Raw genomic sequence first — 18,281 nt, forward strand, 5'->3', positions numbered from 1 at the left:
TGTGCTGTGGAGATTGACACAGTCCATTATGGGAATCCTGGCGCTACCGCCATCTCCAGAGGTTCACCTGAATCAATAGGTGCACTGCACTACTGAGCACTTCTAAGCATAGCTAGGAACATTTGAAACAAGCAAATTACAGAAAAAGTTATTTTTTTTTTTTATTATCAGCCATTAGGTATAAACCAGTGATCACCAACCAGTGGCTCATGGGAAACATGTTGCTTACAACATTTTAGTGTCCCAACAACAAGCTGTGACCTTGGGGGAAAAAGCTGAAATAAAGAAAAACTGGTTTGTGTGGGAACCCTATTGTATAGATACTGTCATTACCCTTTTACTGTGTGACTTATTAATTGGTTACCCTAAGGGGCACATTTACTAACCCACGAACGGGCCGAATGCGTTTTTTTCGTAATGATCGGTATTTTGCGATTTTTTCGGAAATTATCGCGACTTTTTCGTTACCAATACGATTTTTGCGAAAAAACGCGACTTTTTCGTAGCCATTCCGAAAGTTGCGCAAAATCTGGCGATTTTTTCGTAGCGTTAAAACTTGCGCGAAAAGTCGAGATTTTTCGTAGCGTTAAAACTTGCGCGAAAAGTCGTGATTTTTTCGTAGAGTTAAAACTTGCGCGAAACGTCGCTCCTTTTAAGTTTTAACGAAAAAGGCGCTACGAAAAAGGCGCGACTTTTCGCGCAAGTTTTAACGCTACGAAAAAATCGCCAGATTTTGCGCAACTTTCGGAATGGCTACGAAAAACTCGCGTTTTTTCGCGCAAATCGTATTGGTAACGAAAAAGTCGCGATAATTTCCGAAAAGTCGAAAAAAAAAAAATCGCAAAAAATACGAAAAAGTCGCAAAATGTTCGTTTTCCAATCGGAATTTTTCCAATTAGGATTCGAATTCGTGTCTTAGTAAATCAGCCCCTAAATGTTGGTTTCCTTTGGCTGTTTCAGGACACAGTTTTGTTTTTCAGGTTGACTTGTGCAGCAAAAAACTGGATCGTGCAGAGCAGTTGATTGGAGGACTAGGTGGTGAGAAAACACGATGGAGTCTGACTGCAATAGAGTTAGGGAAACTTTACATAAATCTCATTGGGGATATTTTAGTTTCTTCAGGAATTGTGGCTTACCAAGGTGCATTCACTTCAAGTTATAGACAGGTAAGTCCATCAAATACCTTATCAGTATCTGGTTATGAATGTTAAAACAACTCTTTTTGACTATAACATTTAATATCTAAACAGGATCATAAATATCAGATAAATAAGAACATTTCAAGACTGTATGTGTTCAGCAGCACTGTACTCAGTGCACTACTTGAGGGGCTGGAAATGGGAGAAACCCGGGTGTCCCCAGGACCTGCCCTAATTTGTTCTCATTGCAAGGTGCAAGTTGCCAGGGGAATTAAGAACCCTAGACTTAGTTTCTGCTTCTCGCACATTTTGAGTGCAGGGTTTCTTTGGTGCAGTGTACAGAGTGTATCTGCCAAAGGAACTGGTGCATGTGAAATTGAGCGCAATCGCCATGTTTGTTTTTTACCACAATGCAGTTTTACCCAGAATTCCTTGACACAGTTGCACTGTGCCTACTGCAAATGCGTCTGATTCAGCAAAATTACCACAATGCTTTCCGGTGTTTGAATCAGGAAATTAAAAGGAGCAAATAAAACCAACAGATAAATCATAACTCACTTTTGTAAATCGGGCATTCAACTTCTCCCTCTTTCTTAACTCTTTTCCTTCTAACATGCATATGCAGACATAAAAATAATTATATATAGATGATTGCTAAATTATTTATTTTTTAACTGTCAAAAAACAAAGTTTAGGAGTATTGTGGCAGGTTTCCACAGAATAATTGTCAGGACACTATGGGAGGGATTTACTAAAACTTATTTTTTTTCGAATTTAGATTTGTTTGAAATCTATCACGATTGGCAGTCATATATCAAAACATCTGAACTAAAACAGCATGAACGAAAAAAATGCACTTTAGTAAATGCCCACTCAAAAGTCTTTTAAAAAAAAATAGCTTATATTTCAACGAGCAGCAATATGCAGAAAATAAAGGCAGTTTTACTTCTACAAACTGTTTAAAAAGAAAATACATCTTTCATCAGCAAAAATACTGCAGTTTTACAGACCTCTTGTCAGGTAACAGTGTATACAGGATCATAGACTTCTGTATGTTCAGTTCACAAACCTTTCTCTGGTTGAACTGACCAGCTAGGATTTTAAGCCCCACTGATTAGTCCCCTGCTATGGATTTTGCCTCCCTAGTGTGGTCACCCACCAACCTATAGACCAGAGCAAACCTGCTGAGCTTTTGATACTCTGCTATAGGCTTTGTCTAATATGCAGTTTTTTAATGATTATTGGAAAAAAAAATCTCATTAGTGTTTCTTCATAATAAATAAATAATTAAAATTATTATTGTCCTGCAGCCAGTACTGATGCGGTGGCCCACAATATATTAAAGTTCCCCTTTCAACAGCAGTAGAGCTGTTTCTTTTTCTGCTAAAGAAGACTGCTGTAGCGGTTGATCCTTAGACAATCTGCAATAGGTCCCCTCTCTCTCATTTTTAAATGATCTGACTTTCTTCCTGAATTCTGATCTTGCTAAGGTCTGTGTCACCCTAGCAACCATAAAATATTTTGAATTCCAAACTTAAATAAAATTATACATAATTCAAAAACCACCTAAACTAAAGGAAAATAGCAACAGTATAATAAGGGTTGTTTGTATGTTGCAAGTCTTTAAAACTGAGAAAACGAATGTTTCTTACAAAAATGCACTTAAGCCTTCTGAGGTCCTGGTTATTTTCTACAACAGTGCTGTCCAACTTCTGTTGTACCGAGGGCCGGAATTTTTCCGACCTACGTGGTGGAGGGCCGATAATGGAAGCCAGTTTTGACCACTCCCCTTTTTGAAACCACACCCACTTGAAACCACACCCATGTTATCACATGATCATACCCATATTAATGGTTGTAGTACAGCAAAAACCTGCCATACTCTGCCTGCCCTACCCTGCCTGTGTGCCATACTCTGCCTTCCCTACCCTGCCTGTGTGTGCCATACTCTGCCTGCCCTACCCTGCCTGCGTGCCATACTTTCACTGTGTGTGCCATTCTTGGCTGGTTTGTGCCATACTTGGCCTGTGTGTGCCATACTCTGCCTGCCCTACCCTGCCTGTGTGTGCCATACTCTGCCTTCCCTACCCTGCCTGTGTGTGCCATACTCTGCCTGCCCTACCCTGCCTGCGTGCCATACTTTCACTGTGTGTGCCATTCTTGGCTGGTTTGTGCCAAACTTGGCCTGTGTGTGCCATACTCTGCCTGCCCTACTCTGCCTGTGTGTGCCATACTCTGCCTTCCCTACCCTGCCTGTGTGTGCCATACTCTGCCTTCCCTACCCTGCCTGTGTGTGCCATACTCTGCTTGCCCTATGCTGTGTGCACACACAGGCAGCCTACAGTGACACAATGCTGGCACTGCTCCTACTGTCTGCACAATAACTATATATTAAAAAACTTTTTAATTGCAGTACCACCTCAGTATATGTTCTTTTTGTAGTATGCAGGGATTATTTGTGGGTTTCTACTGCTCCTGAGGTGTGAACAGGGGAACAATGGGGGTGATTACAGCCTGAGCCTGAGGTGTGAACACTGCAGGGGGTGAACAATGCAGAGATTAAAAGGTGTGAACAGTACAGGGGATTACATATTTAAACAATACAGCCTGATTACAGCCTGAATCTGAGGTGAGAACCATGCAGGGGGGGCAGTTAATCACAGTACTGATACCATTTAAACCTTACTCAAGAGTAAGCCATCAAAGCAGCCAGACAGGTGGGGGGCCACACAGAGGGGGACAGTTGGACAGCACTGTTCTACAATGTAAACTTTTATATATAATAAAATAAATGTGATTGTTTTTCTCTTAATCAATGCACCCACAGTGGCTTGGAGTTTTATAAAATGTAAGTATGTTGTTTGTTTGAAGTGCATGTATTTTGTTTTTAATCTACAATGCCTTCTAATGCATATCTAAATCAAAGGTATTCAATACCAAAAATACCAATTTTCTGATGTTTAAGTTGTTGATAAAATTTCCCTAAAAAGGTAAATAAAAACAAATTAACAAGAATGTATATTTATTTGTTCCAGCATTTAGTAGACTAAGAACTAGGGATGCACCGAATGCACTTTTTTCGGCCAAACCCCCTAATCCTATTTAACTTCCGTGTTTCCTTGAGTTTTACGATTCGGTTCGGCCAGGACCATGGATTCTGGCGAATCGGAATTCTGCCGAAAAAGGCTGAATCTTGCCCAAAAACCGAACTGAATCCTGGATTCAATGCATCCCTACTAAGAACCATTTTATACTTTTTGTTGCTTTAATAAAAAGTTCATGTTCATTGTTATGTAGGTTTATGTAACCAAATGTCATTATCAGTCTGCACAGTAGAGGCAACAGTGTATGATTCCTGAACAAACTTCATTAGATAAGGGTGACACCTTATCTAGAAGAGCAAATAAAGAAACACTGTCCTTTTTGATTAGCAGCAGTGATTTAGACCCCACCCACAACGCCACTAGGAGTGAATCTCTTCTATAGGCTGTTTTTGTCTTTTTGGATCTATGTGACATGGGTAACCATGGCCTGAACTACAAAAGCAATTTTCTTAGATCAATTAATCACATCCCACAAATTGGATATAGTTATACATTCAGTCATGAAACAATACAGAGTAACTGATTTTAAAGCCTTTGCCAGTTAACATAATATGAATGTTTAGAACAGAGCATGCAGCATAATTATGTGGAAAATTAAAGTTAATTAGATGTTATGCCCATTAAAATAAATCATTATTTAGTCTCAGAGTAGTTGAGCTTAAAAAATAAAATACCTGTCCATCAAGATCAACCTTTTGCCCAACTTTTTTAGGGCAAGGGCAAAAAAAAAAGCAGATCTGCTCCCTTCCATTTATTTGCACTAAAAAGTACAGCTTCCGCGTGAGTGTACCTGCACTCAGGCAGATGTTGAATTTTTCATGGCAGAGCTACGGAAAAAAACGGATTGGATTCTCACAGCCTGCCTAAAAAATGCAGGCTAAGAGCAACAAAACCATTGCTTTGTGTACTCTTGCCTTTATTAAAATAGTGTATATGCCATTACAGCTGCTTCAGAAAGTGAATTCCACAACTCCTACAACTCTTGCTGTAAATATACACCTACCGTCTCCAAATGCTCTTGTATCCTCTAAAAAAAGCTACTGGTGAAGAAGGCATTCAAGAGTTAAATGTTCGACCCAGTTATATATATTTACATATAGTACCCGAAGGCTCATAGCCCAAGGGGAGATTAGTTGTCCGTGGTTATTCCTGGCTACATGGGCTACTAAACTCCCCCAAAAGCTTTTCCAACGGCAACAAAGTGAATTGCCAGTGGAAAGGCATACATGTTGCTTCATTTTCCTTCTTAGGGCTTTCTGCACTGTATATTTTAGATGGAGCCTTACTATTAGTTTCTAATATAGTTGTTTTCCTGCAACACAGATTTTGATATTTATTTTATTTTTATAGTGTATCACAAGGTATGACATTGGAAAAAAAAATTGTTTTTAGAAGAGCAGTACGTATACTTTGCAAAGTACAGTGCAGGTTTTAATTGCTGTTCTACATTTCAGATGCAAACAAATGAATGGACTATGCTCTGCAAAAGTAAAAACATACCATGCTCTGAAGATTTTTCCCTTGCAAACAGTCTAGGAGAGCCTGTTAAAATTCGAGCATGGAATATTGCTGGTTTACCATCAGATAGTTTTTCAATTGATAACGGAATTATCATATCGTAAGTATAACATTGGTCTTGTGTTTGGCAATTTGTTTTTCAGTTTCTTTCTTGTGCAGGCAAGAAACTTGTGGCCAAGTTTACACTTGATTGATGGCCTTATTGACCAATAGAGAACTTGAGAGTAAAAAGAGGGGCAAGTCAGGAAAAAGTCTGTAGTTTTCAAAAGGTTGGTGATTGGGTCTCTTGAAATTGTTTATTGTAGTTCAAAGGAACAGGGTCTTTTTAAACTACAATAAACTTAAGACAACATCCCCATATGTTCCTCATTTCAGTCAACAATCTACAGTTAGCTTAAAATGAATTTCCTGAGAAAGAAGCATCTTCTGATATTACCATGCTTAGAACTAGAGAAACATCAGATGATTCTTAAACATAATTTTGTAAGAAGAACAATATCACAGGATGTTTCTTTTCTCAGGAGATTTGTTAAGATAGTTTACATTTCCTTTAAGGGCCACAAGGTGCAAATACACGTGTGTCCCAGCATTTTGTGAACAGGTTTGCAAGCACTGCACTTAATCAGGCCAAATTTAATAACTAGGCAGGTGGTAAGTGTAAATACAGGTAAGGGAGCTATTGTACAGAAACCCATCATCCAGAAAGCTCCAAACTGCGGAAAGGCCAAACCACCCTATTGGGTTTATTTAATGTTTAAATTAGGGATGCACCGAATCCCAGATTCGGTTTGGGATTTGGGCCGAATCCAGGCTTTTTTTGAAGGATTCTGTTTCAGCCGAATCCGTGCTCCCGGTCGAACCGAATCCTAGTTAGCATAAATTAGCATATGCTAATTAGCATTTGGAAAGGGTTAATGGTGAGGGAAATGCTGCATGTGCGCACGTCGATTTTTAACTTCTTACAATCCTAATTAATACATGTTAATTAGGATTCGGATTTGGTTTGGGATTTGGCCAAATACCTCAGGGTGGTATCGGGGGTTCGGTGCATCCCTAGTTTAAATGAGTTTTAGCAGACTTAATTGATGAACTCAATTATACAAAAAGAGAAACCCTGGTCCCCGGCATTATGGATAATAAATCCTGTTCTTGTCTTACCTGTTGCTGTTGTACAGGCCAGAGTTACAGCAAGTTCTACCTGGTTAACACATCCTAGAATACTATTGGTGCTGCTTTTCACATACACAGAAAGTACCCAAACAAACTGCATAAACTGACATTGGATACAAGTAGTACATTTTAATACATTGCAATGAACACAACATGGTGTAATTTTGAAAAAGTCTTGATTATTTTGTCATGATAAATGCTTTTATAGGAATGCACGACGTTGGCCTTTAATGATTGATCCACAGGGTCAGGCAAACAAATGGGTGAAGAATATGGAAAAGACTAATAGCCTTCATGTTATTAAACTAAGCGACCCTGACTTTGTGAGAACCCTGGAAAACTGTATTCAATTTGGAACACCAGGTAAGTAGCTAAAAATGTATAAACGAATAGGAGCAGAAAGGCAGTATGCAGCATTTTCATTCCTATGTATAGTATGAAGGAAAAATTAATAGTGCCCAATTCAGAGGGTATAAATCACATTCACTTTATGTTAGGCAAAAATTGTGTGTACCTAAAAATAAAGTAAAAATTAAGGGCTGCCTGTATTCATGAGGTACGAGGTGATACACGTTGACCCCTTCCCCTACCTTGCACATCATTCAGGGGTGGCAGCAGACACAGGCTGCATCAGAGCCATTGGAGGTCTTGAATTTCTGCCAGGGTTCATAAATGTAAATGACCTCTCTGGTGTTGCAGGGGGCAACAACAAGGGTAGACACATGCAGCAATTAGTCAGTGAAAGTTTTGAAAAAATCGCAGTGACGAATCCGTGCATCGGAAAATCATGCATGATTAGTCGCAGCGACTTATATAGTACCCTATAGTGGGAAATTTGCCGTGGTTAGTTGCCGCAACTTTAAAAATGTCGCTCACGGCGACTAACCACAGCCCCATGTGTCTTCACCCTAAAGGCACAGATACTATTACCATAGGTCTGTTAGCATTTTTCTGTTTTCATTGATGATTGTTTTCTTGGCAGACAGCACTTTTAAACAGTGCTCTTTGTCCTAATAACGTTGAAGGTGTTTAGAAAGCACCAAATTATTGACTATACAAAATATAAGTTATTGGAAGCTGGTGTGATTTGATGACTACTTTTCCATGTACTGTCAAACAGATAAGGGTACTCGGCCTAATAGCAATAATATATGTGACTGGTATGCAGGCTGCACTTAGTGAAAGCAATACAAAATCTTAATTACATATTTAAAGTACATTATTTTGCTTAACTTTTATTTCTCTATAGTGTTGCTGGAAAATGTTGGAGAAGAGCTGGACCCAATTTTGGAGCCACTCCTTTTAAAGCAGACATTCAAACAAGGAGGAAGTGTGTGCATTCGTCTTGGGGACTCCACAATAGAGTATGCCCCTGATTTCAGATTTTATATTACTACTAAGCTGCGAAATCCTCATTATTTACCTGAAACTTCTGTTAAGGTGAGTTTGCTTTATGTTCAAGAAAGATTAATCTTTTTTTGCTGTGGTGCTTATGTACACGTGGAGTTGAAGTTTAAATCTAAGAGTAATGTAACAGAAGGGAGAAGTCCATAGGGCAGATTGAACATAGGATTGGAAAAAAATCTTCCATTTTTATTTTTTTTGTACTTGTACTTTTTTAGTTGTACTTCATCAGAAACTTATTGCATAATCATGCTGGTAAGGCATAGTGATTTTGGAATGTAGATTTTCACCATACCAGTTGCTATATGTGACCCATATAGTGCCATCTATCTAACAAAATATGCAAATAGAAATAAACTGTTAGCCATTTAAGCACAACTTTGAGAGAATTGGAGTCTTATAGTACAGCGTTGCATCCTGTTTTAAAGCCCATATTTGCATGTTATACCCTAAAGCAGTGCTGTCCAACTGGTGGCTTGCAGCCCCCCACCTGCCTGGCTGCTGTGGCTGCTTACCTTTAAATGTTATCAGTACTGAGATTACTCTGCCTGCCCTGTGGTGCCTGTGTGTGCCATACTCTGCCTACCCTAAGCTGCCTGTGTGTGCCATACTCTGCCTACCCTAAGCTGCCTGTGTGTACCATACTCTGCCTGCCCTACCCTGCCTGTGTGTGACATACTCTGCCTGCCCTATGCTGCCTGTGTGTGCCATACTCTGCCTGCCCTACCCTGCCTGTGTGTGCCATACTCTCTCTGCCCTATGCTGCCTGTGTGTGCCTTACTCTGCCTTCCCTGTGCTGCCTGTGTGTGCCATAATCTGCCCGCCCTATGCTTCCTGTGTGTGCCATACTCTGCCTCCCCTATGCTGCCTGTGTGTGTCATACTCTGCCTCCCCTATGTTTCCTTTGTGTGCTATACTCTGCCTGCCCTATGCTGCCTGTATGTATGTGCCTTACTCTGCCTGCCCTATGCTTCCTGTGTGTACCATACTGTGCCTGCCCTATGCTGCCTGTGAGATGTGAACCTGGTGTGGGTTTCTTCTGGGTGTTTGTTGGCCTTTGGAAATGCTAGGGGGTCTCTAATATGTATAAATATGTGCTGGGGGTTGCTGTGCTATCCACAGGGGAGGAGGAGGAGGCATATGGATTTGAGGGTAGGACTTAGTGAACTTTTTTCACATATGAGTGATGGGGATATCCCTGCAGTGAGCACCAACCATTTGTCTTTTTAGTGTGCTACCACCATTAATGTAGATATTGTCTTAAAAATGTTTGTGTGTAATATAGGTGTGGTTTAAAGTGGGTGTGGTTTACAAAGGTAGTGGACAATGGGCTTCCATTATTGGTTCTCCACCACGTAGGTCAGAAAAATACCAGAAGTTGGACAGTAGCACAGAAGTTGGACAGTGACAAAATTGCTAGTCAGCTGTAATTTTTAGGTTCATTCTATTTGCTTATGTGAGTCTTGCCTAGTATTTAACATTTACATTACATTTGAAAATGCTCTGTATCTTAAAGGTGACTTTGCTCAACTTTATGATCACACCTGAAGGGATGCAGGATCAGCTGCTGGGAATTGTTGTGGCTCGAGAGAGACCAGATCTTGAGGAGGAGAAACAGGCACTCATTCTTCAAGGTGCAGAAAACAAAAGGTGAGTGTTGAAAAGCAGAAGGGACAGCCTTCCCTATAGCAACTTAATGAAAAGAACTGAGGGGTTATTTACAATGCTCTATGCAGTGTACAAAATCCTCAATAGGCCATTTTTTTTGCACTTTATCCACTGCATGGGGCATTGCGTGATGCACAATAGGCCTCTGCACAGCACAGTGACCTTTGAATAGGCCTGTGTTAGGCGGCACCAGATTCCAAAGGAGTGGAGGTGACATGTAGGTGTCATGTCCTTCTGCCCCCTACCTGCCGCTATCTTGTGCATCATTCTGAGGTGCAAGGGTGCAGTGTCAGGAGGCTTTATGGCTGGCGGTAAGGACAGGGCTAAGTTGTTCCTCCGGGCGCCACTCTACAGCCCTGCTATTTTGCCCTGGGGTTGTAGATTTTGGAAAGAAGGCAATGAGGAAGTTTCTGTATAGGTGTCAGATTCACTTAACACAAAAACAATTAAAGTGGTTTTACATAACCATTTACAGCAGCATTCAGAAGACTACTTTTTCATTAGCAATTATACTTACAAATAACTTTGAATCACTGGAAATATCTAATGTATATTGAAAAGTTGCTTAGAATTACATTTGTTTTAATATGCAAAATGGCATATTTGGGTTCACAACCCTTAAAGTTTGTCTTAGGACACTTTATACTTTTAATGCCTGTAAAAATGGCTATAAACCGGCTATAAACTGTTTGATAAATCTAAGAATCCACATTTTGTTTTATTTCTAGGCAACTAAAAGAAATTGAAGACAAAATATTAGAAGTACTTTCTTCCTCAGAAGGAAACATATTAGAGGATGAAACTGCCATTAAAATATTGTCTTCCTCTAAGGCTCTGGCGAGTGAAATATCTGTGAAACAAGCTGTGGCTGAGGAAACAGAGAAGAAGATTGATGCAACACGAATGGGCTACAGGCCAATTGCAATCCATTCCTCAATTTTGTTTTTTTCCATAGCCGACCTAGCTAACATTGAACCCATGTACCAGTATTCCCTCACCTGGTTCATTAACCTCTTTGTCATGTCAATAGATAATTCAGAAAAATCTGAAGATTTACAGAAAAGGTAACTTACATTTATAAGTACAATCTTACATGTTTCAAAAGTGTGACTTATATGTCAGATATGTGTGTGAAGCAAAAGACTGATCAGTATAAAGGAAGGTAGCTATAAGAAAGGCCTTTTAATTTCATTTAATTTAATTTTATTTCCAGGCTACAAATTTTGAAAGATCATTTTACATATTCTCTGTACGAGAATGTATGCCGTTCCCTGTTTGAAAAGGACAAGCTTTTGTTTTCCTTTTGTTTAACAGCAAATCTTATGAAACATGAACAACTGGTAAGTTATTTTTTTATTGTAAATAACACAACTAACTATAACTTCCACCCCCAAAGACCGCCCCTTTTCCTTAAAATGTTCCCCTGCAAGTACATTTTCCATCCAACCTTTATTCTGTAACACAACTAAAAAAATTATGTTGCTGGGTAACAGTGTTTCCTTTACATAAAATGCAGAGGGCCACTCTTCCAACTGGATTATCTAGAAGGGCCCCTGATTTTTCACATGATATGAGAACCTTATGTTATAGGACACCTTAATAAATAAATAAACCTACTATACCTATGCAGGGAGACTGAACAGGCTGGTCTCTCAGGGTTTTTAGCAGCAAAACAGCTCCCACATGCAGCTCCTGCTTCCACACACTTCCCTAAAAACTCCATGGCTGCCCAACCCACACCCACTTTGGTTAACCCTGTGGGGCTCTCTTAAAGGTGTGGTTCTTAAAGGGGTGAAAACCTAAAAAAGGGGGATATACACCTGCCATCCAGGATATATCACTTAGATTGTAAGCTCTACGGGGCAGGGAACTCATTCCTACTGTGTCTCATACCACATGGCACTTATATATACCGGTATATATATTTATTGTATTTATTTATTATATCACTTGTCCTCCCTGTGTACAGCGCTGCATACCCTTGTGGCGCTTTATAAATAAAGTTATACATACATACATACATATATCCCCTCTGACAAAATCAATCCCTGCAATAATAAACCTGAGCCTGTTTGTAATTGAATAAAATATTTAGATTAGTCTAACTCAAAATGCTAGGCAGTGCTAACTTGCTCAGTATGCTCCTGCAAATGGCAGCTCTCACTCTTCTTCCTAAGTGTTACATATTTTATTTAGTTAGTAAAATTTTTTGTTCTAAAATTGTATTCTGTATAAAAAAATTTACTACCAAGCTTCCTAGTTTCAGATAATCATTTTGTTTCCTTGTATTAGACAACCAACATAATGCATCTAGAGTCTATATTCTAACTGTTGTTCTGTTATTTAGATTGATGAAGAGGAATGGAAGTTTTTGCTAACTGGCGGCATAGGACTGGACAATCCACACTCTAATCCTTGCACATGGCTCCCTCAGAAATCATGGGATGAAGTGTGCCGTCTAGATAATATCTTGCTTTTCAAAGGCATTCGCAAGGATTTTATGCGCCTCAGAGATGGCTGGAAGGCAGTGTATGATAGCCTGGTAAGTATAACAAGGTATAACATTTCCCAAAGAAAATGGGAAATGATTAGGGATGTAATTATGGGAAGACTGGTATTAATTGCATTCCTAAACTAACCACTTATGATAGATCCAATGAATCACAAAAGAATCCCTTATTGGTTATTTGGATGCTTTGGATAATTCTTATCTCTTTCTCTTGATCTCTCTCAGCACATATATAATTATCCCGTTATATTTTTTGGAATGGAAATTATTCTATAAAATGTTAAATGTTAGTATAGCTATAGGATCAGTTATCCAGAAAGCTCCAAAATTAGACACCTTTGTAATAAAAAATTTCAAATTTTTTAAATTGACTTCCCTTTTCTCTGTAATAACAGTACCTTGTGCTTGATTAAGAAATCCTTATTGGATGCAAAACAATCCTATTGGGTTTAATTAATATTTAATCCATTCTGGATAACGGCCTTATACCTGTATTAGAAATTCTTTAAAAATGATAAAGCTGAACTTAATATTTTTTTAATGTTTTGTGGGAAGTCACAAATAAGGGTAATGTGTCTTCACTTTTAGGAACCGCACCATAGTACTTTTCCTCCAGACTGGCAAGAAAAATTAGGCCAGTTTCAAAGGATGCTGATGATCAGATGCCTAAGGCCAGATAAAGTAAGTCTTTTCATTTATAATATTATATGCATGGTGTCTTGAAATTAGAAAGCAGCCATCAATCAACAAATAGTACAAAATACTAGAAGACTATTGGATATAGAATTCTAAAATGAGAATAGAATGTGATGTTAAAGTTGGTCAGTGATATCCTTATATATCTATACCCCCAAATCTACACTAATCTAGTATCATTTACCAGATAGGATGGTATATATACTTTTTCTACTAACATCTGTAGGGGACTTACATTGAAATGAGATGAGATCATTTGGAAAGAAATCAAACTGTAGCAAGACAATCAACCTTTAATTTAAACAGTACAAAATATAAAGTACTTATTTCTTCTTCCCAGTATTAGCTGAGAGTAATAAAGACATAACCCCATATTACATCTTCCATCAGTACTAATCCAGAAGATGACATTAATATGCCATCATTAAGTATTTATCATTTTATTTAGTTTTGTGGGGGATCACAGTCAGAAAAAAAACAATTTTAAACCTCATTTTGCTTTACTTAATCCAAACTGGTTTGTAACTGTTATTTGTTTAGATTTATGATAAATCGCACATGCTACTTGCTGACTCAAACAATACTTCATTTCTCTTTAGATAATCCCAATGGTGCAGGAATTTGTATCTTCGTACTTGGGAAAGCCATTTATTGAACCACCGCCTTTTGATCTTTCTAAGGCTTTTGGTGATAGCCACTGCTGTGCACCATTAATTTTTGTGCTGTCTCCTGGTGCTGATCCGATGGCAGCTCTGCTAAAGTTTGCCGATGATCAGGTATGCTGGCAAATGATATCTGAAGATTTGCAGGCTGGGACAATGATAAATAAGGGTCCTTCATTTCTGTAGACATGGCATTAATCTCACTTACAGAAAGAAGATCTGTTTTAGCATAATAAAGTGTTTGGATTGTATACATTTTATACAAATATATATACACATATATACATTTCTTCTATTCTATTTATTTGTAAATGGTTACCAATGTTACTCCAATGTTGTATTGTGTTCTTCAGATTAAACTAAGCTTTACCTCTTTTACTGTATACTAAAGGGCTTTGGGGGTGGAAAGCTGAGCTCTCTATCTCTTGGGCAAGGGCAAGGACCAATAGCCCTGCGCATGACAGAAAAGGCAATAAAAGAAGGCAGCTGGGTAGTTCTTCAGAACTGTCACTTAGCCACATCATGGATGCCAATGCTGGAGAAAGTTTGTGAGGTAAATGTTTTTGTGTGAATCTTGTTCAGTTTGTTTTCACACTATTTTTTCCCCAATCAGTGGCTGCTTCCCCCCAACTTCAGCATGTAAATAAAGATAACAATAAAGGACTACTTTTCAAGTGAATTTTTTATTAGTGAATAATGTGAATCACATATTCTGTGCAGTTAATCAATACAAATAATAGCATTTGTCATTCTTAAGCCAAAACATTTGAAATACATTTCTAAATCTTCTCTCTTTGAATTAAATATCATCCCCAAATATAGTTCAGATTTAACAATATTTTTTGTTTCTAGAATTATTCTTTAAAAAACCAGATACTTTCAATATTAACGGGTCTCGTGTGTTACATATTGATCTCATTTCAAATTGGATTGTATGCTTTCTTTATCTTTTCACAGGAACTTAACCCAGACACTACACATCCAGATTTTCGTCTGTGGCTTACAAGCTATCCATCACCAAATTTCCCTGTATCTGTACTGCAGAATGGCGTAAAAATGACTAATGAGGCACCCAAAGGCTTACGCTCTAATATCATCCGTTCATACCTGATGGATCCCATTTCTGATCCAGAATTTTTCACCAGTTGCAAAAAACTAGTAAGCAATATTTAATAATTTATGAAATCCAGTTATGAAAGGCCAAAAGCATTTTGACATCAGTTAAATAATGCAATTGGTGTTGCAGCCCACGACGTGGCAAGATGATGTATTATAATATCATATTTGTTATGGATGACATAAGTTATTTTGATGTACTTGGCTAGGCAATACATTATCTTACTTCATAAGAAGTATGCATGAGGTTTGGTAGTGCTAGCCATGCCTAGAGAATGTATTTTAACATCATAAGTGTCAAGGTTGACATAATTGTAATAATAATATGCCTGACAAAGCAATGAATTATGACATGATAATAGTAAGGACACATAGTAAGGATACATAGTAAGGACACATACTTGTACTGATATTCCTGGCTAGGCGATACACTTTAAGATCATAATAGTGCTGCAGTGCTGCAATCCTATTAAGGGATGATTTTGTCCTGCCTCCTGTTCAAAATCATGCACAAGTGAACCCTGGAACTACCGCCACCAAGGTGGTGGTAGATCCATGGTTCCCACAGTAGCTTGCTTAAGTGGACCCATTCTGTGCCAATAAATGCAGAATCACGGACAGATGTAATTGTGATGCCGAGTGCTAGATAATTATGCAATCCTGAAAATAGCGAAAATTATGTTCAGTTCATGTCCAAGTGCAAGTGCAGTTGTGCAGAATTGGGTGCATTGGATAAAATTGCACAATACACATATTCTCACAGCCATAATTGACTAAAATAAATTGAAAAAATGCTGCATTGTAGAGTAAAAATATGGCCACTTGTGTCTGACATTGCACTTTGCACACTGCAGCTACGGTCATTAATGAGCTGTAAGGTGTTTTAACTGTAATTCTGGTTTAAGGATTCATTATTATATAAGGGCAGACATGTAACAACTGGCTATGCCATCATGAGAGGTAGAGCATGTATTAGCTAGTAGTGCAAGACATTTGCAGCGGATATGTTATGATATCATAACACTGACACTAGTTTTTGTAATGCTATGTTTTATTATGCTATGCATTATGGCATGGTAATCAGACATTTGAATTAATATGTCAGGCTAGGCTTTGTGTTATGACATCATAAGAGGGACAAGCATGCATTAAATACTGAACAATTTTGATTAGTGGAAACATAATAATAGACAGGAAGACATTAGTTGTACCACTATGCCTGATTTGGTAATACATTATTATACATTATGTGATACTGATGTTTAAAAACTACTCTTCAAAATACTGATATATATGCACAGAGACCTGTAGCAATTCTGCAAAACCAGAAGAAAAGTGCAAACCATGGCTGCAATTTGCACACTGCCTTCAGTTCAGTAAATGTTCCATTATGATATCATTATAGTCAGGGCAGACAATACTCCAGGCTAGACAATCCATTATAAATTAAAGGAACAGTAACACCAAAAAATGAAAGTGTTTTAAAGTAATTGAAATATAATGTACTGTGACCCTGCACTGGTAAAACTGGGGTGTTTGCTTCAGGAAAACTACTATAGTTTATATAAATACGCTGCTGTGTGGCCAATGGGGGCAGCCATTCAAGCTGGAAAAAAGGAGAAAAGGCACAGGTTACATAGCAGATAACAGATAAGACACCATTGTATTCTACAGGGTTTATCTGTTAGCTGCTATATAACCTGTGCCTTTTCTTCTTTAGAATGGCTGCCCCCATGACTACACACCAGGGTTTATATAAACCCTAATAATGTTTCTGAAGCAAACAAAAAACTTTTACCAGTGCAGGGCAGCAGTACATTATAGTTTAATTTCTTTGAAATATATAAATTTTTTGGTGTTACTGTTCCTTTAAAAGAGTGCAATAGGTACAACCTGGCCCTAGAAGCTCCCCTGCTATGGCAGTTTTCCCCATTAGCCCTTTCTTTTTTCAATATAAACCTATAACCTCTATGTTATTTGCCACTGCCTCCATCCAATTGTTTTGAGAGGGCTTAAAATGTCAGGTTCTCTGAAGGCCCATTCTCAGTTTAATTTTAGCAGTATTTACTTTTATGAAAAAAAAATCCCACGTGACATGTAGTACCTTCATATAATGTACTTGTTATGTACTATATCCATTTCTGTATTTTCCTTTTCTTTAGCCGGAGTTCAAAAAGCTGCTGTACGGCCTATGCTTCTTTCATGCTTTAGTTCAAGAGAGACGGAAGTTTGGCCCATTGGGATGGAATATACCTTATGAATTCAACGAAACAGATATGAGAATCAGTGTTCAACAGCTCCACATGTTTTTAAATCAATATGAGGTAATAATGAATGAAATAACAGCCTTGTGATATTAACTCTAGATCTAGTTCTACAATGGTTTATAGACATTGTACACAAGACTTGCAGTGACATGCCGTAGTACTACAGGTCCACACCTGTAGTACTACTGGTCCACACCTGTAGTACTACGGCATGTCACTGCAAGTTTTGTGTACAATGTCTATAAACCATTGTAGAACTAGATCTAGAGTTAATGGGACCTGTTATCCAGAATGCTTAGGACCTGGGATTGCGAGTTCCCCTTTAATTTGGATCACCATACTTTTAGGTTGATGTCAGACGTGGCGTATTTGCGGCAAGCGGAAAAACGTTTGCTGAGAACATGCCCCGCTACTGTAAATGCATCCTACCTGTGCCTGAGGGTGCAGGCACAGGTAGGATGCATTTACAGTAGCGTGGCGTATTCTCGCCAAGGGTTTTTCCGCTTGCCGATAATATGCCACGTCTGACATCAGCCTAAGTCTACTAAAAAATAATGTATACATTAAAGAAACACAATAAGAGCATCCAATAAAGATTAATTATATCATAGTTAGGATCAAGTACAAGGTATTGTCTTATTATTACAGAGAAAATGGAAATCACTTTTAAAAATTTAAATTAATTTCTTAAAATGCAGTCTATGGGAGATGACCATCCCATAATTCGGAGCTTTTTGGATAGCAGGTTTCCAGGTAACAGATGCCATAAATATATTTGCTAGTGGCTGTTTTGGTTGTGCTTTGTTTTGCTTGTAGATCAGTATAATTACCCTGTCTAATGTTATTTTCTGTATTTGCGGGCTCAGCTTGTGGAAAAAAGAAAAACGCAGTTAAGCATAATGCATGAGTATCTCAGTGTACCAGTTCATGTGATAGATCCCATTAGACATTTACAAAAAGTATTTATGGAAGTTCATATGATTTAACTAACCAATCACAGCACAACCTATGTGGTAAAGATAGTTTAG

General features: G+C 38.3%; 1 protein-coding gene and 1 long non-coding RNA gene across 3 annotated transcripts in view; one reads left to right on the forward strand and one right to left on the reverse strand.

Annotated features, from left to right (window-relative positions):
• The window catches only part of LOC108648879, a 29,960-nt gene extending 18,215 nt beyond the window's left edge, over positions 1 to 11,745 (reverse strand). The window contains exon 1 of the long non-coding RNA XR_001925338.2: positions 11,626 to 11,745. This is a non-coding gene — a long non-coding RNA (uncharacterized LOC108648879). The remainder of the gene's footprint in view (positions 1 to 11,625) is intronic.
• dnah7 (dynein, axonemal, heavy chain 7) overlaps positions 1 to 18,281 on the forward strand; it is an 86,595-nt gene that overhangs the window by 60,782 nt on the left and 7,532 nt on the right. For both annotated transcript variants that reach the window (XM_012971042.3, XM_002937720.5), the window contains exons 45-57: positions 981 to 1,166; positions 5,698 to 5,861; positions 7,140 to 7,294; positions 8,181 to 8,371; positions 9,852 to 9,985; positions 10,732 to 11,067; positions 11,217 to 11,343; positions 12,351 to 12,545; positions 13,101 to 13,193; positions 13,808 to 13,984; positions 14,262 to 14,423; positions 14,828 to 15,028; positions 17,149 to 17,310. In XM_012971042.3, coding sequence (XP_012826496.2) covers positions 981 to 1,166; positions 5,698 to 5,861; positions 7,140 to 7,294; positions 8,181 to 8,371; positions 9,852 to 9,985; positions 10,732 to 11,067; positions 11,217 to 11,343; positions 12,351 to 12,545; positions 13,101 to 13,193; positions 13,808 to 13,984; positions 14,262 to 14,423; positions 14,828 to 15,028; positions 17,149 to 17,310 — 2,283 coding nt within the window. The remainder of the gene's footprint in view (positions 1 to 980; positions 1,167 to 5,697; positions 5,862 to 7,139; positions 7,295 to 8,180; positions 8,372 to 9,851; positions 9,986 to 10,731; positions 11,068 to 11,216; positions 11,344 to 12,350; positions 12,546 to 13,100; positions 13,194 to 13,807; positions 13,985 to 14,261; positions 14,424 to 14,827; positions 15,029 to 17,148; positions 17,311 to 18,281) is intronic.

Source organism: Xenopus tropicalis, chromosome 9, assembly GCF_000004195.4.
Source record: "Xenopus tropicalis strain Nigerian chromosome 9, UCB_Xtro_10.0, whole genome shotgun sequence".
NCBI classification, from domain to species: Eukaryota; Metazoa; Chordata; class Amphibia; order Anura; family Pipidae; genus Xenopus; species Xenopus tropicalis.